This window comes from the organism of the source record quoted next, unplaced genomic scaffold (assembly GCF_019419815.1).
Source record: "Pyrus x bretschneideri cultivar Hongxiangsu unplaced genomic scaffold, Pyrus_bretschneideri_v1 Contig3, whole genome shotgun sequence".
Taxonomy (NCBI): domain Eukaryota; kingdom Viridiplantae; phylum Streptophyta; class Magnoliopsida; order Rosales; family Rosaceae; genus Pyrus; species Pyrus x bretschneideri.
Window position 1 is genome coordinate 10,759,565 of NW_025999612.1, and position 27,673 is coordinate 10,787,237.

At 38.2% G+C, this 27,673-nt stretch overlaps 3 protein-coding genes across 4 annotated transcripts; 2 read left to right on the plus strand and 1 right to left on the minus strand.

Annotated features, from left to right (window-relative positions):
• The first annotated feature begins 4,463 nt into the window (after positions 1-4,463).
• Positions 4,464-7,231, plus strand: LOC103958741 (F-box/kelch-repeat protein At1g74510). Of its 2 annotated transcripts, none has more exons than XM_009371047.3 (2): positions 4,464-4,590; positions 5,373-7,231. In XM_009371047.3, exon 2 carries the CDS (start codon positions 5,417-5,419, stop codon positions 6,734-6,736), a length of 1,320 nt encoding a protein of 439 aa, XP_009369322.1. In that variant the 5' UTR covers positions 4,464-4,590; positions 5,373-5,416; the 3' UTR covers positions 6,737-7,231. The 2 variants fall into 2 exon arrangements, with proteins under 2 accessions (XP_009369322.1, XP_009369321.1); XM_009371046.3 differs by having other exon boundaries at positions 4,466-4,590; positions 5,279-7,231.
• A 7,218-nt stretch (positions 7,232-14,449) lies between these two features.
• On the plus strand, positions 14,450-18,583 carry LOC103958738 (RINT1-like protein MAG2). The gene is made up of 4 exons (XM_009371045.3): positions 14,450-14,886; positions 14,986-15,084; positions 16,220-16,323; positions 16,422-18,583. The coding sequence occupies exons 1-4, from the start codon at positions 14,595-14,597 to the stop codon at positions 18,336-18,338; spliced, it is 2,412 nt and encodes an 803-aa protein (XP_009369320.2). The 5' UTR covers positions 14,450-14,594; the 3' UTR covers positions 18,339-18,583.
• A 5,296-nt stretch (positions 18,584-23,879) lies between these two features.
• LOC103958737 (retrovirus-related Pol polyprotein from transposon RE1) lies at positions 23,880-25,531 on the minus strand. The gene is made up of 2 exons (XM_009371044.3): positions 24,427-25,531; positions 23,880-24,241 (listed from the first exon to the last, which is right to left on the minus strand). Exons 1-2 carry the CDS (start codon positions 25,529-25,531, stop codon positions 24,201-24,203), a joined length of 1,146 nt encoding a protein of 381 aa, XP_009369319.2. The 3' UTR covers positions 23,880-24,200.
• Between the last annotated feature and the right edge of the window lie 2,142 nt (positions 25,532-27,673).

A 27,673-nucleotide genomic window follows, 5' to 3' on the forward strand; every position in this document is an offset into this window, starting at 1 on the left:
ATTATACTAAAAGTTTTTACTATATATTATGAAGCATTCATAGCCTTGAATGAAGTTGATTTTCACACTGTTATACTAATTTTTATGACAGAACATATCAGAGTTACACTCAATAGCGGAGCCAGAAAATTTTTCTTGGGTGGGCTAGCTAAAATTATTCGCATGTAATCATATGATATTTCTTTTACCTACATAAAATTATATAATAATTTACATAAAAGAAAGAACATGAAGTACTAATCCAAATGAGTTTATCAATTACTTTCCAACTAATTTTTACACAAATAAAACATGCATACAAAAAAGCAATAGAAAGAGAACAAAACCAAATCCAAACAAAACCTCCATAAAGGTTAGGGATACCAATTCAAGTTGTGCCCCTGTAATGGAATCTGCAAATTAAAACCAAATCCGTAAGGAATCCAAACTCATTCAAAACCAAATCCAAACAAAACCTCCATAATTATGATGATATCTGCAAATGAAAACAAAACGATGCAATCAATAAAAATGAGGGATGCATGCATAAAGGAAAGAAGAAATCCAGAAAAAGAGCTTAAAAATCATACCCAACAACAACAATAAAGTCTTATTTTGCTAAGTGGGGTCTGTTATATGAATCGTACAATGTCATTGCGCTCGGTTTTGTATCAAGTCTTCTGTTAGATCCATGTACTCCAAGTCTTTTTTAGAGTCTCTTTTCAAGTCTTTTGGGGTATTTCTCTACCTCTTTGGCCCTAAGCCTCTGACTTGCACTTGCATTTTCTAACCAAAGTATTTGTAAGTCTTCGTTCACATGTCCAAACTACCTTAACCAATTTTCTCTAATCTTATCTTCATTATGGATACTCCAATTTTATCTTGGATATTATCATTCCTAATCATGTCCTTTCTCGTGTGCCCACATATCAAATGAAACATTCTCATCTCCGTTGCACTCGTTTTGTGTACGGTGGGATTGAAATGAAATGTGTATTGTACGAGATCTGTTTGTATATGTGGGTGAGATTGAAATAAAATATGTTTGTTGACCGTATAACTCTGATTTCGAAGTGGATTTTCTGTACAAAGTATACCAGTGTGACACCATATGATGCTGGAATGAGAATTTTTTTTTTTAATCAACGCTTAATTTTTTTAAGATATCCTTTTTTTTTGAACAAATAATTAAACACAATTAATTTATCATATAACTACTAATTTACTATGAGGAAGAAGGAGAATTATACAATAATTGTAATGTATTAGTAATTTTTTATTGCAAATAATATTCGACACTAATTTACACTGAAAAGATGGAGAGTTTGAATCAAAATACAGTATGTTGAAGAGCAAGACTCTAATCATTAAGGAATTCACCACTTGCATGTAATGTATTATTTTGTTTCTTAATATCGAGCAGGGACATATGCCCCCTCCAAACTGTACGTGCCTCAACCCTAATTTATGGTGTGGTATCTGCAACTGAGTTACCTTCACGAGAAATAAACATACAAATAAATTGGAAAAAAAAAACTTTGCATGCATGTTACGTAAAACAGTTATTGAAGCTAACTTTAACACGATACTATACTACATGTTTTTACTTTATACTCAACGACCATACAAATGACGTATGCTGAATATATATTAATTCTCTGATGAAGCATTCATAGTTTCAAAGTTGATTGTAACTGTTATACTATCGTTTCTTACAAAACACAATAAAATCACACTAATGAACTATTCTGAACCTCGATATTTTGTGCCAGCACTGAAGAAGTATTCAAAGTTCCCAAAGTTAATCATTTTAGCACAAACTACACCAGATGTTTCCCTTGAATACTTTTTCATTACCGCGAACCATTTTGATCATTAATAATTAATACTTGGTGATCGTGCTAATTTAGAATTGAGAATTTCGTGAGGATTGAAATTCGAGTATTTTGTCTTTCTTGCATGGCATGGAAATTATCTTTTTTTTTCTTTTTCAGAAAATGTAACCGATGCTCATCCGTAAGGAATCCAAACTCATTCAAAATCAAATCCAAACAAAACCTCCATAAATATGATGATATCTGCAAACCAAAACAAAACGAAGGAAGCAAAAAAATCGAGGGATGCATGCAACAACGGAAAGCAGAAATCCAGAAAAAGAACTTAATTAAAAAAAATATCAAAAAAATTAATTTCACAAAAAACCACCACTTCCAATCACAGAGAAATTTTAGTGTGTCTGGAATAGCCTGCTGCACCAATTGTCATAATATAAGTAGTTGAAAATTTTTTCTTTAGCTATCCAACCACTTAATATTATAACACTTAGTGTATTAGATCATGTTCCCAATTCATTGAAAAATCTCTCTTTACTCACCAAATGCACTTACAATGCATTAGATCCACGCATCATATTTTTATTATTATTTTTGGGATACAATTCAATCGGCACCGCCCGAACCACCACCACTCAAGGCCGTCTCCGCCCATGCCCACCTCACCATTATATCCAAACCCAGTTCCAAATCGCCACCCACAATGAGATTCGACACTGCCCAACTCAGATCTGCCTCTTCTCCTGCTCAAAATTTTGATAAGAAGCATGAAGTCGAATCATATGCACTAAATATATGAAGTTAGACATAAAGAGACCAGAGCGACGGAGGAGACGAGGGCGTAGACGGCGTAGAGAGTGTAGAAAATGTCATCCTGCCACCGGGAGAACTCGTTGATCTTGTCCCACCAGTTAAAGAACATCGAGACGACTTCAATGGACGCAAAGCTCAATAATAGTAGTGGCATTCTCGTCATTTTGCGACGGAGCTCCTCTGAGAGCGCAAGAAGTTCAGCGAGCGAGCCAAGGTCAAAACGCTTGAGAAGCGAAGAGTAAAAGAAACTCAACTCATCATCGCATTGGAGATTCAACGAAATCAAAATTGCAAAATCGAGAAGATAGGTGGTGCGTACAGATGATGACGGTAGCAAGAGAGAATCGAGTTCGAGGTCTAATGATGATGGTGGCGGCGTACGGAGCTGGGACTGTGAGAGGGAGTTAGGAGGAAAGATCCAGGTTTGAGACTCTGAGTGAAATGAGAGGAGTCGGGGGAAGACTAAGATGAGGAAAAAACAGGCCGGGCCAGGGTCCGTTCCCTTATATTTTAAGATCTGCACCGCCCCGCTAATTTCGTCTACCCAAACCGTCCCGCCCCGTTTTGTGTTTAGAAATTTTGGATCCCCCCTGAACCTGAATTACCCACCCTTACCCGCGGTTCTTATACCCATTTGCCCACCCCTAGTGGTATCTGCAACTAGCTTACCTTCACGAGAAATAAACATACAAGTAAATTGGAAAAAGAAAAAAAAAAAACCTTTGCATGCATGTTACGTAAAACAGTTATTGAAGCTAACTTTAACACGATACTATACTACACATTTTTACTTTATACTCAATAACCATACGAGTGACGTATGCTGAATATATATTAATTCTCTGATGAAGCATTCATAGTTTCAAAGTTGATTGTATTTCTTACAAAACACAATAGAATCACACTGATGAACCATTCTGAACCTCAATATTATGCGCGAGCATTGAAGAAGTATTCAAAGTTCCAAAAGTTAATCATTTTAGCACAAACCACACCAGATGTTTCCCTTGAATACTTTTTCATTTCCGCGAGCCATTCTGATAATTAAGTAAATTATATTTGATGATCGTACTAATTTAGAATTTAGAATTTCGTGAGGATTGAAAACTGAGTATTTCGTCTTTCTTGCATGGCATGGAAATTATCCTTTTTTTATCTTTTTCAGAAAATGTAACCGATGCTCATCCGCAAGGAATCCAAACTCATTCAAAATCAAATCCAAACAAAACCTCCATAAATATGATGATATCTGCAAACCAAAACAAAACGAAGGAAGCAAAAAAATCGAGGGATGCATGCAAAAGCAGAAATCCAGAAAAAAAAAAAAAAAAAAAAAAATTAATTTTAAAAAAATCAAAAAAATTAATTTCACAAAAAACCACCATTTCCAATCACCGAAATTTTTTCTAGTATGCCGAAAACACAACCTGCCACACCTCATAATATAATTGGTTTAAATTTTTTTTCTTTAATTATCCAACCACTTAATCTTATAACACTTAATATACTGAACCGTATTCCAGTAAATTAAAAAATCTCTCTCTACTCACTGAATGCGCTTACAACGCAGAGTGAACCTGTTTAATTACTCGGTGGGGGCCCACACGGGGAGGGGGCTGGCGCCAGAAGCCCTCCCCAGTTTCTAACACGTGCAGAAACGGTCGTTAGCGGCTTCGGTACCTCTTGGCCGCAATCCCAAACCGGCGACTCTATGACCCGTTGGGGGTCCCACAAGACCCTCTTTTCTTTTCTGTAAAAGAAAAATAAAATAAAAGAAATTGAATTAAAAATTATTTTCTTACTCTTTTTATATATGTGTATTATTTAATACATTACTCTCCCACACAGCGAATATAACCAGAAGCAAAGGAGAGAGAGAATCTTGAGCTAGAGAGAGGAGGAGGAGGAGAGGAGAAGAGGAAGAAGAGCTGGGGCAGAACCGCACCGTCGTCTTCTCATCAAATTCGTAAGCTTTTTTGCTCTTTGTTCTGGTTTTTCTGAAGCTTTCTGTTCATTTTTTTGCCATGGTTTTTGCTGTTTTGTGGGGAGGGGCTGCATGATTTGATGAATTCCGGGTGATTAGAAAATGAAAAGTGCAAATGGGTTCTTAGATATTGATGGGAAATTTGAAATGGATCTCTCTGTGAATTTGTTTTTGTGAAAGAACCGTTCTTTGTGTTGGGATTTAGCTGCTGCATTAACGTTTTGATTGCAGGGTGGGGTGTGGATTAATGGGTTTTCAATTGATTGTGTTCTCGTTTTTCTATTTTTTGGGGTTTTTCTATGTTGGAATCCGAACCCTGAGATCTGAATTGGGTAAATTGTATCTATGGAAACGGATTGGATTTGTGCATGCAGGTTTTTTTATTTCTTACTTGAATTTTCTGCTGTTTTAATTGAAATAGATGAGTGAGGATTGTTTGATAGATATGGATATGCCCTTGATCCGAAATGCATTGTTGCATGTGGTTCTCTTTATGGAAAATTCGGATTTCGGGCGGTTTTTATAGGATTTGTATTAGCACCCCCCACACATGAACTTGTTATATAAGTAATGGAATTTTGATTTATCTGTTATGTTGTTTGTTTTTTAATTTGTTAAATCGTTATTTGTGGGATTATGATTTAATTCGAGGATTGTCTGTGTTTGGCAGATACCTCGCTCATTGTTGGTTTTGGGGAGTAATTAAGGCGTATGAATTTCGTTTTGTATACTCATCACTGATTTTGTTTTGATGGATACCAAAGGAAGGGTTTCTTCGCAGCCAGTCAAGTTGGAGAATTCCAACAAGATGTTGGAAGGTCCTTCCTATCTTGTGTCAAGGGAGCTGCCCAGCTCTTGTGAGCAAGAGAGCAAATGGATTTACAATACTCACCGTGTTATGGAGCTCTCAAATAATAAGCGCCCCTTTGAAGACAGTGATGAAATCACATTGAGGAAGGCATGCAAGCTCTCAGATGCTGTTCTGGGTGGGGACGTGGTTATGGATCTGAATGGTCTTTCCCCTGCCAAGGACCGGTCAGATGATGAGCATCAGGGAGGTGGCAATTCTGATTCAAGTTCACTGATCCACCAACTTGGACGGGATATTTCAATCAACTGTCTCCTTCGCTGCTCGAGGTCTGATTATGGCTCTATTGCCTCGCTGAATACAAACTTCCGCTCTTTAATTCGGAGTGGGGAGCTGTACACACTGAGGCGGAAAATGGGCGTTGTCGAACATTGGGTTTACTTCTCTTGCAACCTCCTCGAATGGGAGGCATTTGATCCAGATCTCCGGCGTTGGATGCATTTGCCTAGAATGGCGTCAAACGAATGTTTCATGTGTTCGGACAAGGAGTCGTTGGCTGTTGGTACCGAACTTCTTGTTTTTGGAAAGGAAATAACGTCCCATGTCGTTTATAGATACAGCATTTTGACCAACACGTGGTCATCCGGCACTGAGATGAATACACCTAGATGCTTGTTCGGTTCTGCAAGCCGTGGGGAAATTGCAATTCTCGCGGGTGGTTGCGATCCACGTGGCACCATCTTGAAGTCTGCTGAACTTTATAATTCTGAAACAAGAACTTGGCTGACTCTTCCTAGCATGAATAAACCTAGAAAAATGTGTTCTGGGGTATTTATGGATGGGAAGTTTTATGTCATCGGTGGGATAGGAGTGGGCGATCAAAAGCAACTTACGTGTGGAGAGGTGTACGATTTGGAGAAGGGGACTTGGACCGAGATACCTAACATGTTTCCTGGAAGAAACGCTGGGGCGGCTGAGGCACCTGCTGCAGCTGCAGCACCTCCTCTTCTGGCAGTTGTAAATAACATATTGTATGCTGCAGATTATGCAGAACAGGAGGTGAGGAGATATGATAAGGAGAGGAACATGTGGATCACTGTTGGGAGTTTGCCTGAGCGTGCAGCCTCAATGAATGGTTGGGGAATAGCATTTAGGGCGTGTGGAGATCGGTTAATTGTAATTGGTGGACCGAGGGCCTTAGGTGGAGGGCCAATTGAACTTAATTCTTGGGTCCCTGATGGAGGCCCGCCACAGTGGAACCTGCTCGCCAGAAAACCTTCTGACAGCTTTGTGTATAATTGTGCGGTGATGGGATGCTGAGGGCTGAGGTGTCCGGTTTCAGTGACACCATGTGTGCTGCATGGAATCCTGGGTGGAATTTGCAATCTTCACTTTTCAAGGAGATGGGATTCCAGCTCCTGGCTAATCTCAGCCCTCCTTTTTGGGGAAATTCAGGTTTTTATATAGAGTCATAGATACATTCACAGAAGGAGGCCTGGAGAGTTATTTTCCTTTTTTATCTTTTAAACTTTATCGTGTCGCGTCCTTTTTTTCCCTTTGGTAACTTTGAAAGTTTTCAGAAAGCTTGGCATCATGTAGAACAGGAAAAGGTGAATAAACTGAAGTACTGGTAAATGTTTTAGGTTTTCATGACTATTTTCATAAGTTTTATTGAAACATTGCAGAATTTTGTAATGGTTCAAGTTTTTCGTTTCCTTTGTTTCTTAAGCTTCCAAAGTCTCTTTTCCCCTCCCATGTTGGAGGACAGAAAAAGAATGACTTCCGTTTATGTTATAGATTTACATTTTTATGTTCCTTCTACATGCGTTTTCACTCACTGCTGTTGCACAATCTGAATGGACCCTAAACTATAATGTAGGTGGTAGGAACTTCTTTCGATCGGTATGAAGAACTTTAATTTGAATTTCCCCCCTTCTTTTTCTTGTGAACTCGATTTCTTTCTTTCTTTCTTTCTTTTCTGTAATGGAAATTGTGAAGTTTAAATGTTTATAACACTTTGGCTGCTCAGTTTTATTGCTGAAGTTGAATTCTTTGTGGAAAACTTCGGCAGGCTTGTATATATTTGTCCAGAAAGTAACTTTTTTGTATATTTTTCTTGACAAAGATGATTAGCCTTAAAATGCTTATCAAATTATATGAACGACGTGGAGAGATACTTAAACAGAACAGTATGGTTGGATGCAAATATATATATTATCTAGTAAATATGGTTGGTCATTACAAGTTTGAGATGAATCCATCTTTTGGATGTGGTTTATCAAGTTGAAATTGCCATGAGCCAAAGTGAATGTAGGACTCCATTGACGATGCCTTTGCTCATTGAGCGTGCATCTAATGAAATCCTTGCATTAGTTTCAAGCCTCATGGTATTCCTGAAGCGGATATAATGATTTTTAAGTCTTATAGATGCCTGTCATTCTCAGAGAACTTGATCTTGAGAGCAACTGCATGGTGAAATTTACAGTTTATTTGTTATGCTACGAGCTCAGATCAAGGTGGATAGTTTTTCGACCACAGGTGAGACTTGTGCATCAGGTTTTCCTCTTTCTTGTCATGTGATTTTGTTCTTTAAATTTTCCTTTTGTTTTCTGAATGTTTCTGCATTGCATCTTACAGTCATTTCAGTGCTTACCATATCGAACTCTATGTTGATTTCATTGTCATATTAAGCATGCCTATTTTCTTGTCGCGCCCGTTATTTGCCACTTATAACCCTTTACGAGGACTTCATTACTGTTGGTTAACGTTTGCTGTATTGTAATCAATGTGAAAGTCATTTTTCTTGTGTTATCAAGTTAGTCGTAGGCTCTTAGGTTCTTAGGTTTCGCATTTGAGCCGTATGCCACTGCATCAGTGTATATTTAGGGCTTTTTTTTCCGCTTCTTTTTAGTTTTTTGAAAGATGATGACATATTGCTTCCTTGAATTAGCTTTTATACAATTGTGACTACATATATGGTTTTTGCATCGATTTGGTAAAGTTTTAAACTTCTTTCCTTCATGAACTTGAAGACAAGGAAATGAGTAGGATGCTTGGATTTCTCTTCTGTTTTCACAATTGAAGATGTTGCTCGATTCAACGAATGTACACAATAAAAGTGACGGTTCTGAAATCATAAATTCAGAAACACAAATTGAGTAAGAGCTGAAGCAAGCAACCGCTTCCGCATTGAAATTTGCTGATAAGGTGTCTGCAATGTTTCATGAACGTTTCCAGGAATGCCGCGGTATGCGACCTTCGTTGCTATTAACTCATACATCACAGGCATTGACAGATACATATCCTTTCTTAGACAGGTGTTCTTCAGCTATAACAGATGCATATATCTCTTAGACATGTGTTCTTTAGCTATGACAGTTGTTGCTCCTTAAAAACTCTTATGTATGAAACCGGGTTTTTGTGACTCGGGGGAACGGATTTTGTGACCGATGTTTCTTCGTGTTTACAGGGTCCTTTTTCTTTCCCTTCTCGTTGGTGAATAAAATGGCGATCGAAGAAAGTGTTTGGAGGCTTTTGGGAATTTTGGCACTCTGTTTCTCTGTTTGTTTAGGGAAGAAAAAAAGAAGTTGAAATATCGTATCTGTTAATTCAGTTTACTTCTAAGGACTTGGTCCTTTTATTCTTAGATCTGTTGATTCAGATTTTTCTGATCGCACACACAAAACACCCCAAACCCATGAATTTTGGTCTCGTTTCGGTTCATCCCTCCTTGTGTCTTGTGCCTTGTACGAATGTTTGTACCGAAATGTCTCGTACGATAGTGTAGAATGAAAGAGAAACGGAGATCAAAAGGAGAGAAAAAAAGTTTTGTTCTCTTGGTCACCTGACGACCAAAGATTCTTGGTCACCTGCTGCTAAATTTGATATCAATGATTTTGAAGGGATTTTTTAATGGGAGCTGATTTTCACATCCTTTTAATCTTTCACACATTCATCTTTATTTTCAGTCGTTAAATTAAATAAATCAACAAAAATAACACAGATTATTGAACAGGATAAAAATGGTGTATATATCTTTTTTTTTCTTCTCTAGCATGCTCTAAAGTATTGTACACACATTAGGGTTTTTAATTTTAAAGGTTAAATCCTACGCTGCATTGGAGCTTAATAAAATTTTCTAACGTTTTATGGGTATTTATAATATAAAAAGATACGTAATGTTATGGAGACTAAAATTTTAAATTAAATGATGTGTCACTAATAGAGAATAAGCACATTAATCGACGTTCAAGTAATAATTCAATTATCAATAACCATATCATTTAGTTTGCAAATTTAATTTAAAAATTAGGTTTTCCTAACATCATCGTAAAAATATTATTTGAATTAAGAGGGTGAAAACGAGAGATTCAGAGATTGAGTTGAAACTTGAATCACACGACAACTCATCCATAATAAAGGAGTGTTGAGTGTGCTAAGCCTCACAATGAACTAACTATAATAATGTAGTTCAAATTCGTCTTTTACAAAAATCAAACCTAAGATTTTTCACTTATAAAGAGACAAGAATATCGTTAGACCGTAATACTGAACGGTATGAAATGTCCTTTTTTTTTTTTTTTTTTTTGTATTACTTTTTATTCTATTTGTACTGGCTTTCTCTCTAGACGGCAGGGCGTCCTTATACTGCAGGAATCCACCACAGAAATTAGTTAAAAAAGTAATAAAAGTACAAAATTTTACATTGGAAAGAACCGATAAATTCTGACTCTGCCTCTCTGTTTAGGAAGCATTTTTGCTTTTCATCATTTAATGTAATGCATACTTATTATCCTATTTATTATCGTTAAATGATTTTAAATTTTAAGATTTTTGCAGTGGATAAACATAAATTTTAAAATTCAAACTCATTTAATGATGATAAATAAGATGATGAGCATACACTACACTAAATGATGATCAGCAAAAATGCATCCTCTGTTTATGCACGTGGGCCCCGCCTCATCAACTTCCCCTTGCAGTTGCTCACGTGGCGGGCACGTGCGTCATTGATCTTAGTGTCTGCTGCCGTTGAACTTGGACTTCAAAATTGTGCCGCGCTGTCAAATCCCACTTTTACCGCTTTCTTTCTTTTTCTTTTTTACTTTTCCTCGTGCGGCCGTGAAATTCCTCCCTTTTTCACGTTCTTTAAATGATGTCATCAAATTCCATGGAGCTATTTTTGGATTTATTGGAAGGTTTCCGAAGCACCTAAAAAAGGAAAATAGCACCTCAACTTTTTGAGATTAATGAAAATGTGGAGGAAGTAACTTTTTTACAGCACCTGGAGAATGCATACCTAAACCACGAGTTGATGATTCAGTAATAAATGACGAATTACGAAGTTTTCTTAAAATTAAAAACTGGAGGTCATCTTTCTACTATATTGGCAGGACGGGTGCTAAGTTATTAGTAGTTAGGCAGCTATGCCAGTAGTAGTTCAGTTCAGGTCAGGGCATGAACCTACAAGTTCTATTTGAAGTCGTGAGACAGAGGTCATAAGCAACTTGTTATATAGGTAGCCGTGCGTATTAATAGATCTTCTTTGATACTAATAGTAGCAGTAGTGGGTGAATCGCTTTCTTAGGTAAGGTTTAGTTTCTTTACTAGAAGGATAAGCACAGTTATTACTCTTTGTCCCAACATTCCGTCGGGGTATACTACTAACTTGCTCGTTAGAAGTAGTTACGAATGGAATAAGGCCATTTGATGTCTATAATTGAAGATTGGATGCATGCCCACTTGGGTTTGAAACCCGTTGTTGGTGTGGAAGCCAGATTTGTGGTCAGGAAAAGCTAAAATGCTTCTGTGAGTCTTTCCGGCCCCCAAAAAGGGTGAATAATCGTGGCTTGCCACCAGTTGTCCCCTTTTTTAAAGAAAAAAAAAAAGAAAAAACGAAAGAGAATATATACCCTAGACAAGGAGAAATTCTAATGCAGGGGGATTGGACCAAGTGGTAGTTTAGTTGGAGTGTTTTGAAGTTTTACTTTTGTAAGATTAATTTTTAGGAAAACTAATGAAAATGGCTTGAAAACTTTGAGTTTTAACGATAAAGACAAAATAAAGGGTAAAGTGAATAGTACCAAGATTGATTTTTTAGTGTAAAAATGTGATTTTTCGTTAAATTGAACAATACCGAAAGTTTTTCATTAAAGTTTCCTTAATTTTTTTATATAAAATCTCGTAAGCATTTGGCATTTCGAACCTATTGTCTTGTGTGGTAACTCACCCGAATTGCAGGTCTCGTTGTATCATGTCCTATCGAACACTAATTTGACCTATTTGGTTGATTGTACTGTCGCATTCGTAGAGGATGGATAGAAGTCATTACCTTTCCTTTGGTGCTAGCCAAATAGATTGATTGAAAATTGCAAGTCAAAAAAGGGCATTCAAAAAGCAAGAAAGAAAGGGCTCAATTAAAAATTTTCTTCTCCAAGGTGTCAATCTTCAAGTTTCAACCTTATCACGTAACGTATCAGACTTCTTTTCACAACTATCAAACAATAAAAACAAACTCCTTTTACTGATCAACTGACAACTGCAATACTACTACATTTGAGATCCCGTGTTCGAAATTCTCCACTCATAAGGACGAGTCGTCTCATCTAAGGTGCTTACATTACCAAAAGTGAAACGGATTTTCGGTTCACATTGCATTCCCCACCCATTTTTGTGGGTTTGCATTACTACTATAGTGAAAGTGTTTTAGACTTTCATGCTTCATTGACATGTTTCAAGTGGTCCAAAATGTAAAAGTCTAAAATTGGACAAAATTTAGTTGGGTTGGTGTATTTGTACTATACATAAAAAGGAAGGCAATCCAAGATTGGGATATTGTTAAAAATTGAGATGATGTAATATTAAACAGCCTCACACATGATGAATAAGATTATCAACTTAGCAAAATCTACCGGTGAATTTTTTTTTTTTCTCTTTTTCTCTCCTGGTTCCCAATTGCCACGCCTTTGGACCACCTCAAACCTCCAACATTGTTAATACAAATTGATTGGTTATTTTAGTGTTATCACTTTTGAACACAAAATGACAAACACATACAAACCTAGAATGAAAGCATGTGACATCCCACATCGCCCAGGGGAGTGATCCTTATATGTATATCCCATCCCTACTTAGCACGAGGCCTTTTGGGAGCCCACTGGCTTCGGGTTTCGTAGGAACTCCGAAGTTAAGCGAGAAGGGGGCTAGAGCAATCCCATGATGGGTGACCCACTGGGAAGTTGCTCGTGAGTTCCCAAAAACAAAACCGTGAGGGAATGGTAAGCCCAAAGCGGACAATATCGTGCTACGGTGGTGGAGCGGGCTCGGGAAGTGATCCGTCCCGGGCTGGGATGTGACAATTTGGTATCAGAGCCTAACCTTGGCCGCGTGTGTGCTGACGAGGACGTCGGGCCCCTAAGGGGGTGGATTGTAACATCCCACATTGCCCAGGGGTGATCCTTAAATGTATATTCCCATCCCTACCTAGTACGAGGCCTTTTGGGAGCTCACTGGCTTCGGGTTCCGTAGGAACTCCGAAGTTAAGCGAGAAAAGGGCTAGAGCAATCCCATGATGGGTGACCTACTGGCCATGATGGGTGACCTACTGGGAAGTTGCTCGTGAGTTCCCAAAAACAAAACCGTGAGGGAATGGTAAGCCCAAAGCGGACAATATCATGCTACGGTGGTGGAGCGGGCCCGGGAAGGGGTCCGCCCCGGGCCGAGATGTGACAAAGCAAGTGGGTTAAAAATAAAAATAAATTCTTAAAAACCAAAATAGATACTTTTCAGTTGATTAAGCGCTCATTTGGAAGTGATTTATGGAATGACCATAATCATCTACGAGGAGAAACACAAGCAGGGGCGGATCAACCTTAAGACAAGGTGGGTCAGCTGACCATCTAAGCTAAGAAATTCTCCAAGAAAGAACTGAGGCTTCTCTTTGAAAATCTGAGAAGCACTTGAGAGCTACTCTTCAACTGCTCGACAAATTGTCTCTATGGCAACTGGGCATGGTAATTGCTAACCTCATGCCTTTGTATGCGCAGCTATAGACATCTTTCGATAGACTCACTCGGCATATGTTGGCATCTGCCGAAAATCATTGACATCAGTCGACATGCTCATAGGAAGCTATTTGCATATGTTGACAAACCTGCAATTTGATTTGATAAATGACATGATGCCTATGAAGGCTTGATGAAATACCAATTTGTATGCTATTCCGTTTAAAAATTTCTTGCATTACACATGCTATTTTTACTGTCTTCCCAATAAAATTCCTAGATCCGTCATTGAGCACATGTAAGATGTTTTTTCACAAAATCAAGTGCAAGTGTTATGGTGTGTCAAGGGACGTAAGTTAATGATGGAAGATCAATGTGGGGTTGTATGGGACAAGTAGGTCCAACTCTTCACCAGGAGGGTTGGACAAGCAATGCCATCCGGGAATTAGGCTCAAGAATTTTAGGCATGCGAAGAATATTTACATAGCCTCCACCGAAACCAAACCCAACTATAGTTTAGTCTAACCCCAATGTAGTTAGCCCATTTGAGTCCATTAACAATGTTAGTAAAGCCCAACCTAGAATGAAAGACTGTAGGTTGAAAAATTCTTAACTACAGGACTTCCCTTCTTTGACCCACTGTCTCACAAACACACTCAACCTTTTGCTTTTTGGTTAATCCGGCTCTTGACAACATCTTATTGACTTGCCTTACATGCCCAACCACGTGGCACCAATCACGAAGTAGGAGTAATTATTTTGTATGGGTATCAATTTAGAAAGCGTTGGATCAACGTGGAATTGAGCAAGACCAATCACAAGAGATTCCAAATTTTGTGAGAATGGTCGGACATGTGACATGAACCGAATGTCGAAGCCAATACTTTCCCCAAGGTTGGGCAGCCGAATAATAGAGCATAACCTTCTCAAATGCAAAGCCCAATATAGTGCCCATTTGAAGCCCATTAACAATTTAGTCCACGAACTGACTCGCGTAACTGAAAACGGTATTTGGTGGGAGTCAATTTTCAGTCTCTTATCTCTCAACGAAAGCAAAAGCACAAATAAGCACGGCCTTTCAGTCGCTGAAATTCCCGTTAAAAACCCTAAAATACCCTCGCTCCCCATTCAAATTTCCCACTCGCACCACCGGACCGGAATGGTTTGAGACGACCATGGATTCGGCGGTCCAGACCCTCCCTCCCGCCTCCGACCTCCCGCCCTCGATCCTCTCCTTCCTCGACGACAAGTTCCGGACCAATGAAAATCTGAGCGGGGCTCCGACTCTCCTGTCGGAGCTCCAATCCCAGTGCGATGACCTGGATAGAACCCTAATCGACCTGAATCGGAGGCTCGGATCCTCGCTTCTAACTTACGGTTCGTTCTCCGATCGAGTCCACGGCCTCTTAGGCGGTATCAATGCCCGATTGGCGGGTCTCGGATCCTCCACCCGCTCTCGCACTTCAGGTTTGTGTGTGCTGGTATTGATATTTTGATTACAATTTTCAATTTTTTGGGTCTAATTTCGTTTCTGGTCTTGCTAATTTGGATAACTTTTGTTTGTAGATGGAAAAGGGAACGAAAGGGCGGAGCAGATATTGGGAGAGGAGCTGCCGGCGTTGGCCAAGGAAGTGGCGAGAGTCCAGTCCGTTCGATCATACGCAGGTGTGTTTCTTGCGAAACAATGGAACTGAAATTGAAAAATGAATTAATAAATTTAAGGAACTAGCTTTAGCTGAAAGCTATAAACTTTCGTATTGTACTTGTTTATTGTTTTACAATTAGCTCACTTTGTTTGAATAGAGACCGGAAATGTGTAATCGAATACATTGATGCTTCGATTATTTGTGCGAGTAGTGAATTGTACGATTCTCATGAGTTCTGCTATTTTGCTTTATTTGCTTGTGTTGATGCACTTGTGTGTAATATGTATTGTGAAGGCCTCAACTGGTATAAATGTGGTGTGATCACATATTATTTTAGGCAGTAACAGATGGCTAATGTAGAACCATGAAGCTGAATTTGTTTTGTGAAACTACAAATGGTTCGATACTAAATGTTAGAATCCCAGTTCCCGTTTAAAAACTTTAAGTTGAAAGATGATAGTATGTGATTACGCTCCAACAAGTGCAATCCTATTTCTTAGGGCCCAACATTTCGTTCTTAGTTTTTAGTTTTCAATAATTTGTGACATAGATAAAGGAAAAGTGTGTGGGTGAAACAAGGAATGAAGAAATTTGAAGGAATGATGGTGGAGGAAGTGTGTATGAAATGACACACAAAGTGAAAAGTAAAAACCAAAAGTTGAAAACAATTTCATGTCGTTTTGACCTTCAAATTTTTGTTTTCGTATAATCTGCATTCCTACCTTCTACCTCCCACCGTCTCCCTTTATTATTTTCCATTCCTCACTTCTCCCTTTTACTTTTCCTCTATCTCTAGAAGAACAAATGAAAACTAAAAACAAAAGAGTTATCTAACGGGCCCTTAATTGGTGGAAATATTAGTGCTTTCTTAGTACTGGTTACATCAATTGTTGGACTTCAAAATCATGCAGCCAGATTTGTTTTTCACATTTGGGAGAGGTTTTTCGTTAATGTGAAGTTGTCCTTTTACTTCTGAAGTACTTCCTGCATACTGTATGTTGGGTTCGTTTGCTGCTTGGCCTCTGTCTTCCGTGTTTTGTATGCCTGTACTACAATTTTCTTTCCTAGCATTACCAACTACTGAGAAGCATAGTCTCTGAATATTCAACTTCAAACTTTCTCACAGTTTTTGGTCCTTTATTTTTTGTCTTCAGAGACTGCGTTGAAGCTTCAAACTATGATTGGTGATATTGAAGATGCTGTATCTTCTACCATGAAGAAAAACTCATGGAAGCATTCAGCAAGACAGAATTCAGAAGTGAGTACCCTTTGTTTGTGAAAACAAAATATTTTGGTAATTACAATTTTGTTATATCACTATTTATTTTGCAAAGTCCTCATTTTCTCTCTTGGCAGGAAATGCGTCTGGGTGCTATTAAAACTCTTAAATTGATAGAAGATGTTTTAACTTCAGTTACCAAGACACACCCTCAATGGGCACATCTTGTGTCAACAGTTGATCACAGAGTAGATCGAGCTCTGGCCGTTTTAAGACCCCATGCTATAGCAGATCACCGGGCACTTCTTACTTCCCTGGGATGGCCACCGCCTCTTGCCACTTTGACTTCCTCAACTCCAGATACAGGGAGATCAACTGAAGTTCTGAATCCTCTTTTCACGATGCAAGGAGACCTCAAAGATCAGTACTGTGAAAACTTTTTAGCCTTGTGTGGTCTACAGGAGTTCCAAAGACGAAGAAAATCGCGTCAACTAGAGGGCTATAATCGTGAGCTTGCTCTTCACCAGCCACTTTGGGTGATTGAAGAGCTTGTGAATCCTATATCATTGGCATCCCAACGCCATTTCACAAAATGGGTTGATAAGCCAGAATTTATATTTGCTCTTGTCTACAAGACCACCAGGGATTATGTTGACTCTATGGATGAATTATTGCAACCACTGGTTGATGAAGCAATGTTAACCGGGTACAGTTGCAGAGAAGAATGGATTTCTGGAATGGTATCATCCTTATCAACATACTTAGCAAAAGAGATATTTCCAAAGTATGCTGGACAACCAGATGAAGATAGCGTAACGGGTACTCAGTCACAGGCTAGAATATCCTGGCTGCATCTTATTGACTTGATGATATCTTTTGATAAACGAATCAAGTCTCTAATAGAAAATTCTGGAATCTTGCTTTCACTTCAGGATGATGGGAACTTCTTAAAGGTTTCTTCTCTATCAGTTTTCAGTGATCGACCAGATTGGCTTGATTTATGGGCAGAGATGGAATTAAATGATATACTAGAAAAGCTGAAATCTGATGCTGGTGATGAGAGAAATTGGACTATGAAAGTCCAAGGAGCAGCTGTTTTATCTGATACTGAAGATCTCAAAGCACCTGCAATTTGTAGTGCCTATCTTCGGTGCCTATCATCTGTGGTTGATCGTTGTCGATCATTGCCTAGCATCTCTATGAGGTCCAGATTTCTCAGATTAGCTGGGGTACCTATTATACAAAACTTTTTGGAGAGCTTACTCATCAGGTGCCAAGAGGCTGAAGGTTTGACTGCCTTGACAGATGATGATGGCCTAGTTAAAGTTGCAAACTCCATTAATGCCGCTCGCTACATTGAATCTGTTTTAAAGGAATGGTGTGAGGACATCTTTTTCCTCGAGATTTGGTCAGGTCGGAGTGATCAACTTGGAATATCAGCAGGCGATCAAAGTGGTAATGTCGAGTCAGTGGAAGGTCTAGATAGTGGTATTTTTCACGAGGAGGTTGTAAAGTTGGAGGCATTTAGAATAGAATGGGCTGAAAAATTGTCTGTTGTTATATTGAGGGGATTTGAGGCTCAAAGTCGGGATTATATGAAGAACAGGAGGCAATGGCAAGAAAAGAGTGAGGATGGTTGGACAGTATCCAGATTTTTAGTTGGCGCTCTAGATTATTTGCAAGGTAAAATATCAGTGGTAGAAACTGATTTGAACGGGATAGACTTTGTTGGGGTGTGGAGAAGTTTGGCAGCTAGAATTGATCGATTGTTTTTCAGCGTTATTCTAATGAGCAATGTGAAGTTTTCTGACACGGGCGTCGAGAGGCTTGGTAGTGATTTGGAGGTTGTATTTGGGGCATTTCGGGCATGGTGTTTGAGGCCGGAGGGCTTTTTCCCCAAAGTAAGTGAAGGGTTGAAGCTGTTGAAGATGGAAGCAGAGAAACTTCGAAGCAGCTTGGCAAGAGGGGAGAAATGGATGAAGGAGAATGGGATTAGGAATTTGAGTGAAACAGAGGTAGAAAAGATTGTGAAGAGTAGAGTTTTTAAGAGTTGAGGGCTTCCGAGTGTTTCGTGTTGTACATGACTTGGGAGCCCTTGGACTGACCCCTTCATTTTTCATAAAGCAGAACACAGCAGAGACAAAAGAAAGTATGCCATTTTATTTTCGAAATGTAGTTTCGTTTGATTATTTTCAATTCATTCAATTTTATTTTATATCGATCCTCTTTACATCTGTATAATATTGTGAATGATGATCGTTGTTTATGACATATTGAATCTGGTGGATTGAGGACTTCAGATACAATTTTCTTTATACGTGTTTGAGAACTTGATACGATTTTCGTCATCTGCAAAACCAGGGTAACTTGTGTTTAAAAGCAATTGTTAATTACTTATTTAATACAAGAATTAGAAAATTGGAATTGTGGATTAAATAACAAGTGCAAATAATTAAGAGTATAGAAATCAACACTATTAAAAATAAGGAGAAATTAGGTTTTCATCCCTCTTTTTTAACTCTATTGATTGAAACCTTATTCCCTTTCAAATTTTAATCAAGGTCCCTTGGGTTTAATAAACATCATTAATTATTTCAATAATAAAATATTTTACATATCAAGATAATTAAATTTTATTTCTAAATTATTCATTTAGTGTTAGAACGTTACATTTGATATATTTATATTTATGGCTAAATTTTGTGTCATATATTTTTATTTTTAGTTTGTACTCATTTTAATTTGCTACCTTTTTTTTTAAATTGTGCCAATTTTCTATTCATTTTAGTTTGTACCCCATATATTAATTTCTTTTTGTGTCCCTATTTTTCAAACTTTTATTTGTACTCATATTTTTTTGACTTTTTATTTGTACCTATAATTTATTAATAGTGTACTCATTTGTCTTTAAAAAGGTACCATTTTGTTATTTTTGTAAGTACCATCTCTTTTGTGTAAAATGTACCCATTATTTTTTTTTATATGAAAGGTACCCATTATATAAAACGTATCACCTTTTTTTGAATAAAATGTAAAAACTTTTTGTAAATGCATCGTATAAAAATTACCAATTTTTTGTATATAAAATGTCATTAATATAAGTAATGACAAATCATGGGTTTTATTTAAAGTATAATTTCTTTTAATATTTTCAACAAATTATGAATTTTATTTAAAATCTCATTAATATAAATAACTACAAATATCAAATTTTAAATTAAAATTATAATAACCTACATAGAAATGCATTATTGCATTAATTTTAGGGACTTCAATTCAAAATCGAGAACCAACAAGGTTTCAATCAAAGAACATTAATAAATAGGGACCGCATCCAAAGTCACCCTAAAAATAAGAATGCAAACGTTTTAAGAAAAAAAATCAAGTGTGAGAAGCACTAGGGTTTAGCTATGACTATTAACAATTTTTGTAGTCCTATTATTTACTTATGAATTAACAAATACAAGCTTTGAATGTTAGGTTTACTAATGCATTTTCTACTTGTGGCATTTAAGCTGGAATGCATATCTAGTTGCAATCCGTTTGTGACCTTCAGATCAAATAAACATGCAAGACTCATTAAGTTTTGTGAAAACTCTTTGAAAAACCATGCAACCCTTAAGAGCCGCCTTAAGTCAATTTCCAACAACAAGAAGCATTAACCAATTTTAGGGTGACATTCCAACAAAAATTGCATCCAATTACTTATCTACACATCATAATGGTGATCAAGCATCAAGATATATAGATAGTTTAAAATCAGCGATTGAAAATTCAAAGCAAGCATGCATAACTACATATTCATGCTAAGGCTTGTGGCCTCGTTCTAGCAAAGAAAATTAGTTACACATAATCATAATTGAATGCCAAAAATATTATTAAGAAAAGATAGAAAACATCCTTGTAAAACAAAGTTATAGATCACCAAAAGCTCTCTTTCTATATTCGACGAACGTTCTGGCTCTCTAGGGCTCCAAACTCAACATATAGATAAACCTAGAATCTGAATCATACCTTGAAATAATATAATTAGAAAACACATTCCTATTAGAATTTGGTAAACTGATCAGCAATTAAAGTCAACCCATTGACTGACAAAAAACAGCACCGAATTAGGCTTGCAAGGTAGCATTGGAAAGCTTAGGACGTCCCCTTCAACTTTGGAAAAGAAATTTTCTTCGAAAAACGTCATCTTCAATTACTTATGGCCCAAACAAGCCCAAACCGTCAATCTGGCAACACTACATATATGCCTTCATTAATTGTCATGATCAAACGGCTTGGAATTTAAAGTTAAAATTTTGACACAATCATCTTCACTCTTTAAAGAATCAGCTCCAATTGGAATCACTCCAAGATTTCATCGTTTTGTCACTTTTTTTAAGCAAAGTAGATTCTACGAACCTACAATCAAAACATAAAAAAAAAGTATCAAAATTCTTCCAAAAACATATAAAATCTAACCAAGAATAGGATTAAATATAATATAAAATTGACTCGTCAAAACTCGCAGCAGAAACGATTGGAAATTTTCTGCAAGTAGAAACTATAAATGATGATTAAGATCATGATGTGATGGTGAAGGGTTTTTCCTTCATACTTAAGATCATGAAGCTTTCAAGTTGAAGTATTTTCAGAATGCTTGACTTCATAGTTTGTTAGAGTTCGAATTGAAATGTCATATTCTCATAATTATGTTGTCATTGTAAAACTTAAGAACTCTCAAGGTTTTACTTCAATTTTCATGCACTTTCAGAGAGAGGCTGCATGTATTTATATTCACGTTCAGATTACATCAGGGATTGAAATCCCTATTTACAAGGCTATTTCAAATTCAAAATTACAACAGAAACTACAAAGCGTATTACGGAAAACAACTAACATTCGAAAAGAAGTTTGAACTAATCTAACTCTTCTTGGATAAGAGTTTAGGTTGATCACAACCTCCTGAATTTGAGGAAACCACCACCAGACTCGGACTTGGTCTAACAGCCCCCCGCAAGCTGACAGGAGGAGAAACAACTGGAAGCTTGGAAACAAGATGCTTGAACCGTGAAGAGGACAATCCTTTTGTAAAAAGATCAGCAATCTGGTCTTGAGAACATATGAAATTCACAAATAACTCTTGACGAACCACTTTCTCACGAACATAATGATAATCCACCTCCAAGTGCTTTGTACGGGAGTGAAAAACTGGATTTGAAGCAAGGGCAATGGAGGAAACATTGTCACACCAGATTGTTGGTCGATCAAGATGCAAGTGTAGGTCACGAAATAAAGACCGGAACCATGATACTTCTGCAGCAGTATAAGCAAGCTGCCTATATTCAGCTTCTGAACTTGACCTACTGACAGTTTTCTGCTTTTTAGAACTCCAAGACACGAGATTGGACCCTAAGTAAATGCAAAAGCCACATGTGGAATGCTGTGTATCAGGATTCCCAGCGTAATCAGCATCAGAATACGCTGTAAGGTGTGCAGTACCAGGTTTATACACAAGACCATGATTGTATGTAGCTTTAACATATCGAAGGATCCGCTTAACTGCCATCCAGTGAGTATTCTTTGGAGAGTGCATGAACTGACATACCTGGTTTACTGCATAAGAGAGGTCTGGTCTCGTGATAGTTAAATACTGAAGTGCTCCAACAACACTTTGATACATCTCAGAATTATCATGTGGCTCACCATGGTAAGCACTGAGTTTCTGTCCGCAATAAACTGGAGTGGAAATTGGTTTAACATCCAAAAACTTTGTACGCTGAAGCAAGTCCACAACATACTTGGCCTGATTCAAATGCATTTGATCACCACAATAGGTTACTTCGACACCCAGAAAGTAATGAAGAGGCCCCAAGTCCTTCATTGAAAACAAAGTTCCCAGTTTACGTATCAAGCTAGACATGTGGCGAGTACTGTTCCCTGTCAACAATATATCATCTACATAGATCAATAAAATCAAGTAGACACCAGAGTGATTGAAAACAAATAAAATGTAATCACACGTGGATGCTTGAAACCCTAATTAAAGAAAAAACTCTGAAAAGCGTTGAAACCAAGCTCTCGGAGCTTGTTTCAATCCGTATATACTCCTTTGCAATTTGCAGACATGTGTTGGATGCTGCTCATCAATGAAACCTGCAGGTTGTCGTATATATACTTCTTCCTTCAGAAAGCCATGCAAGAAAGCATTTTGTACATCCAATTGCCTGATATGCCATTTTTTTGAAACTGCCAAACTAAGAACCAGTCGTATGGTGCTGTGCTTGACCATAGGACTAAAGGTCTCGGTGTAATCAAGACCAGGCTGTTGATGAAACCCATTGGCGACTAACCTCGCCTTGTGCCTCTCTACAGAGCCATCCGCCCGTCGTTTGATCTTAAAGACCCATTTGTTTGGCAGCACATTCATTTGTGAATGATAAGGAACAAGCTCCCATGTGCCACATCGCTGCAGTGCATTAAATTCGTGAACCATGGCCTCCCTCCATTTGTGGTGCTTGACTGCCTGACTGAAACAGGTTGGTTCAACTAAAGAAAGATCAGTAGAGACATGCATAGCATATTTAGGATTAGGTTTTTGTATTCCAGACTGTGATCGAGTCGTCATGCGCGGCCTTATTGAAGCAAGATCGTGGTCTGAAGGTGGCAGAGACTGAGGTGTGGGTGATGCAACAACTGGGGCTTGCTCATTTAAATTTTGGTTCGTGGAACTAGGGTCAGGGAGAGATAAGGTGGTTTGCGGGTTGGAAGGATCGGATAACATGGGATTGTGGGGAATGGTATGGTGTTGAGGATTTTACGGGTTGGTCGTGGTTATGTTTGGCTGGGATTGGGACTCTAAAGGATGGGTAGGGTTCAGCAAAGTGGTGGAAGTATCTGACAAAAGTATAGGAAATGTGAACAAAAGATCAGGAGAAGCAAAACTACCTGTGTTATCAACGTTTTCCCGCAAGGATGTGAGTTCCTTAAATGGAAATGAGTCCTCATCGAATAGAACATGGCGAGACAAATAAATTCGTCTCGTGGACAGGTCCAAACATTTATACCCTTGATGATTCAATGAGTATCCTAAAAATGCACACGGTTTTGACTTGGGTTGAAGTTTATTTTGTGCATAAGGAACAAGCCAAGGAAAACACTTACAACCAAACACCTTTAAGGTCTCATAGTTTGGAGGTTTTTCAAATAATGTCTCATAGGGCGAGTTATGGGACAAAACTCGAGTTGGCAATCGATTAATTAAATAAGTTGCTGTTGAACATGCATCAAACCAATATTTGTTTGGAAGGTGAGAGTGAGAAAGCAAGACAATACTCGTTTCAACAATATGTCGATGTTTTCTTTCTACTAGGCCATTTTGCTCGGGGTGTTTTGGACACGAAAACCTTTGAGAAATTCCATTTGTTGCAAGAAATTGTTGAAAACCTCTACTTTTGTACTCACCTCCTTCATCACATTGAAGGGTTTTTATTGAAGTATTAAACAGATTTTCGACCTTAGCTTTAAATTGAACAAATATTTCAAACACTTCAGACTTATTTTTCATGGGAAAAATCCAAGAGTACCTAGAATAATCATCCACAAACAAAACATAATATCAAAAACCTTTAATTGAAATAACTGGAGAACACCAAACATCGGAATGTAAAAGTTGTAAGGGAAATTGGGAAACAGACTCTGAAGTACTAAACGGTAACTTAGTACTTTTTCCTAAAGGACACGACTGACAAAACATTACATCAGCAGTACCATGAATTGGTACTTGTTTATTGGAAATTAAAAACTTGATAAGAGACGACGCAAGATGACCAAGACGTGAATGCCATTTTTGAGCCGAGACTCGAATGCCTAGACACACTGAAATAGGGTTATGGAACTGTCCACCGCCACCAAAAAATGGGTATAAGCCATTCTCACATCGCCCGTGGAAAAGCGTCTTCCGGGTCTTGAGGTCCTTAACAAGAAAAAAATGAGGAAAGATGAGTAAATAGCAATTATTTTCTAGGGTAAAACGGTGTGCAGAAATAATGTTGGTTGAGGCAGTGGGGCATCTTAAAATATTTTGCAATTTAAATGAGCAAGATTGTGTTTGTAGTTGATTCGAACCCATATGAGAGATAGAGAGGCCAGTATCATTACCTACACCACCCACATTCTGATTACCATTATACTCTTGTGGGTTTACCAAATTCTGGATGTCTGGAGTCACATGAGCATTAGCACCGGTGTCCAAAAGCCACTGTCCATTATTCTGCCGATTGAGAGGAACCGAAGATGTTGCCATGGCAGTAAGCTGTTTTGCTGGAATTCTCCCTTCATAGGCTGCATTCATTCTTTGATAGCAATCTAGGGCAGGATGCCCTTGTTTTCCACATATCTGGCATGTGAGTCGTTCTCCTGTGTTAGTAATTTTCTCACCATTGCAGGCTGAGTTTGGCCTTTGATTATTGTTGCGAGGAAAGAACCCCCGCGGGTTAACCGCACCACCACCACGTGCGGACTGAAAAGCACCACGTCCATTTCCACGAAGTCGTCCACCACGACCTCTGGTAGTGACAAAAGCATTCACCGCAGCAGCCTCCACAGGCTGAGCATTCTGTGCAGCCATGCGTCTCTCGGTAGTTAGTAGGAAAGCCTCAAGTGTAGGGTACGCGATTGGAGTATCACGTGCTTGAGCAGCACTCACTGTCATTTCATAGGCAGGGCCCAAATTGTTCAAGATAATCTGGACAAGTTCATCATCATTCACGGGGTTGCCAGCTAGGGCAAGGTTATCAGCAATCGAGTTCATTCGATCAAGATAATCAGCAATAGACATGTCTCCTTTCTTAGTTTGCATCAGTTCATTGCGAAGAAACAAAATACGATTTTGGGACGTAGAAGCATACCGTTGCTCGAGAGCCTCCCAGGTGTCATGAGAGGACCTCTTGCTGGCGACGACGGACAACACAGAGGGCGTGAGAGAGCTATTGATCCAGCTTAGTATCAGTTGATCATGCTGCACCCAGGTTGTGTAGGCGGGGTTGATAGCAGCAGCACCAGGAAGATGTTTGGGTGGACATACGATGGACCCATCAACATATCCCATCAGGTTACGACTCTTGAGGATTGGAAGGATCTGAGCCGGATAGTTGGTTCGATCCAGTTTGATGTTGACAACCGTAGTCATGGAGGAGAAAAGATTCATGGTAGGGTTTGAAAGAGAGTTGGTGGAGGTTGCAGCGCCGTTTGTGGTATCAGCCATGGAAAAAAAAAAAATTCAGGATCTAAGTCGTTAGACTGCTAGGGCTCGTATACCATGTAAAACTTAAGAACTCTCAAGGTTTTACTTCAATTTTCATGCACTTTCAGAGAGAGGCTGCATGTATTTATATTCACGTTCAGATTACATCAGGGATTGAAATCCCTATTTACAAGGCTATTTCAAATTCAAAATTACAACATAAACTACAAAGCGTATTACGGAAAACAACTAACATTTGAAAAGAAGTTTGAACTAATCTAACTCTTCTTGGATAAGAGTTTAGGTTGATCACAACCTCCTGAATTTGAGGAAACCACCACCAGACTCGGACTTGGTCTAACAGTCATTTCTCTTTTTTCTTTTCTTTCTTGGCGCAATTCACGCCGGTGTTCGTTTGTATGTTCGGGAAGGTATTGGGTCATATTGTTAACTCTTCTTCTGTCATCCTTTTCTCATCACATGGATCGGAAACTGGAAATTTAACTGCCACTAACGACAAAGAGTAGGAGGTTGATGTTGTTAGTAGGTACTTGGAGTTGAAGTTAACTTGACATAATATGGAGTGTAGCAATGCATATGGGTGCAAGGTGAACGCTGTTGGCATCTTTCAGGACACTGAAAAAGATGGACATTCAGCCTTGATATTACCCTGTTCCCTAATCTAGAAGCTAGATACTAAGCTAAAAAGATAAAGGGAAAAAATTGTTTGGTAGGATGTATCAATTCACAGTACTTTTGTTATGTTAATATGTGACCGAAATGTTAGTAACATTGAAAGAAATATTCGGCCGTGAATTGGTATCAGATCCCAGCTAATCATGAATGTTATAGGCTCAATTTAAGCTTCACAATTTCTTGCACAACTCATTAACCTCGATGCTAGACAATGTAAAAATAGCAGGTTTCGGATCAACCTGTTAACGATTCGAGTAGTTATCGGTTCACTTGTTAAAAATCCGTCAGCAAGTTGGGTGGTTATCGGGTCACCCAATAAGATATTGTTTGCTAGATTTAGACATTGGGCATGACAATTTCTTGCATAACCTATCAATCCGACAAGAAACGATACAATGCGTTAATAATTTGGTCGCTTTTGGGTCACCTCTTCAGAACTCGTTAAGATCATATATTTGACACGACACAATCCGTTACGACAACAATATGACACGAAACAACAAACTCAACCTGTTTGGGAGGCCTAACTCGGTTGCATATTTTAACCACCTCAAGTTTTGAGAATACACAAGAAGAAACCAATACAATAATTTAGGTTACATAGCATGATGTAAAATTATAAAGTGTGGCCATGCAATCTCCACCAAATCTTTTGCATGAATTGCGTTTTCCATATGCAGATCTCTCTGGAACTTGAGAGTCGTAGCTACGCAGAAGCTACAGTGTCCACTAGTACAAGTAGACTGCTGTTACTACAGTGGTCTTTCAAGCATGGACCACTGTTGGGCACTTATATTACTGGGGTCGAGTCGCAGTCATATATATGAAGAGGCCAGACAAGAAAACGATATGTGATGGCAGGTAGGATGATTAATTTCATCCCTACACATATATAGGGTGAATCTGAAGCGATATGTCAAGCTTCAAGTTGAAATTTCTGGTCAGTATATAAATGTTCGACCCTTTATTTGAATCAGAGTATGTGGGTTTTCTCACATGTCAAGGAGTTACAATTTACAGTTTCCTCACCCTATCATATACTATGATCCACCCCAGGACACTGTATTTACAAACTCGTGTTTATCTCTGACTTCGAATTGAATAATTAAGAAATGAAATAACGGACAAAGATGTTGGAGAACAATTAGGGTTTTATAAACATTTAACTTACTGTGTCATAAATGCTGTGTTTAAAATATCGATATAGGTAGAAATATCAATATGCAAATTTAGAGAAATATAGCTGGATATATCGATGTCGGTTGTCTTTGACATAAATTATGGAAATTTGCAATGGATGGTTATGTCAACTCAGTCAAATTTAGTTGAAATTAGAGAAAATTTTCTCAAATAAAATTCAAAAGTTAGAAATATGCAACGGGTTCCGGCAAAATATCTGTATTGAATCGGTAAATATCGTCGATATTCACCAATTTTCCTATATCTCGCCGATATAGGGTGAAGTTT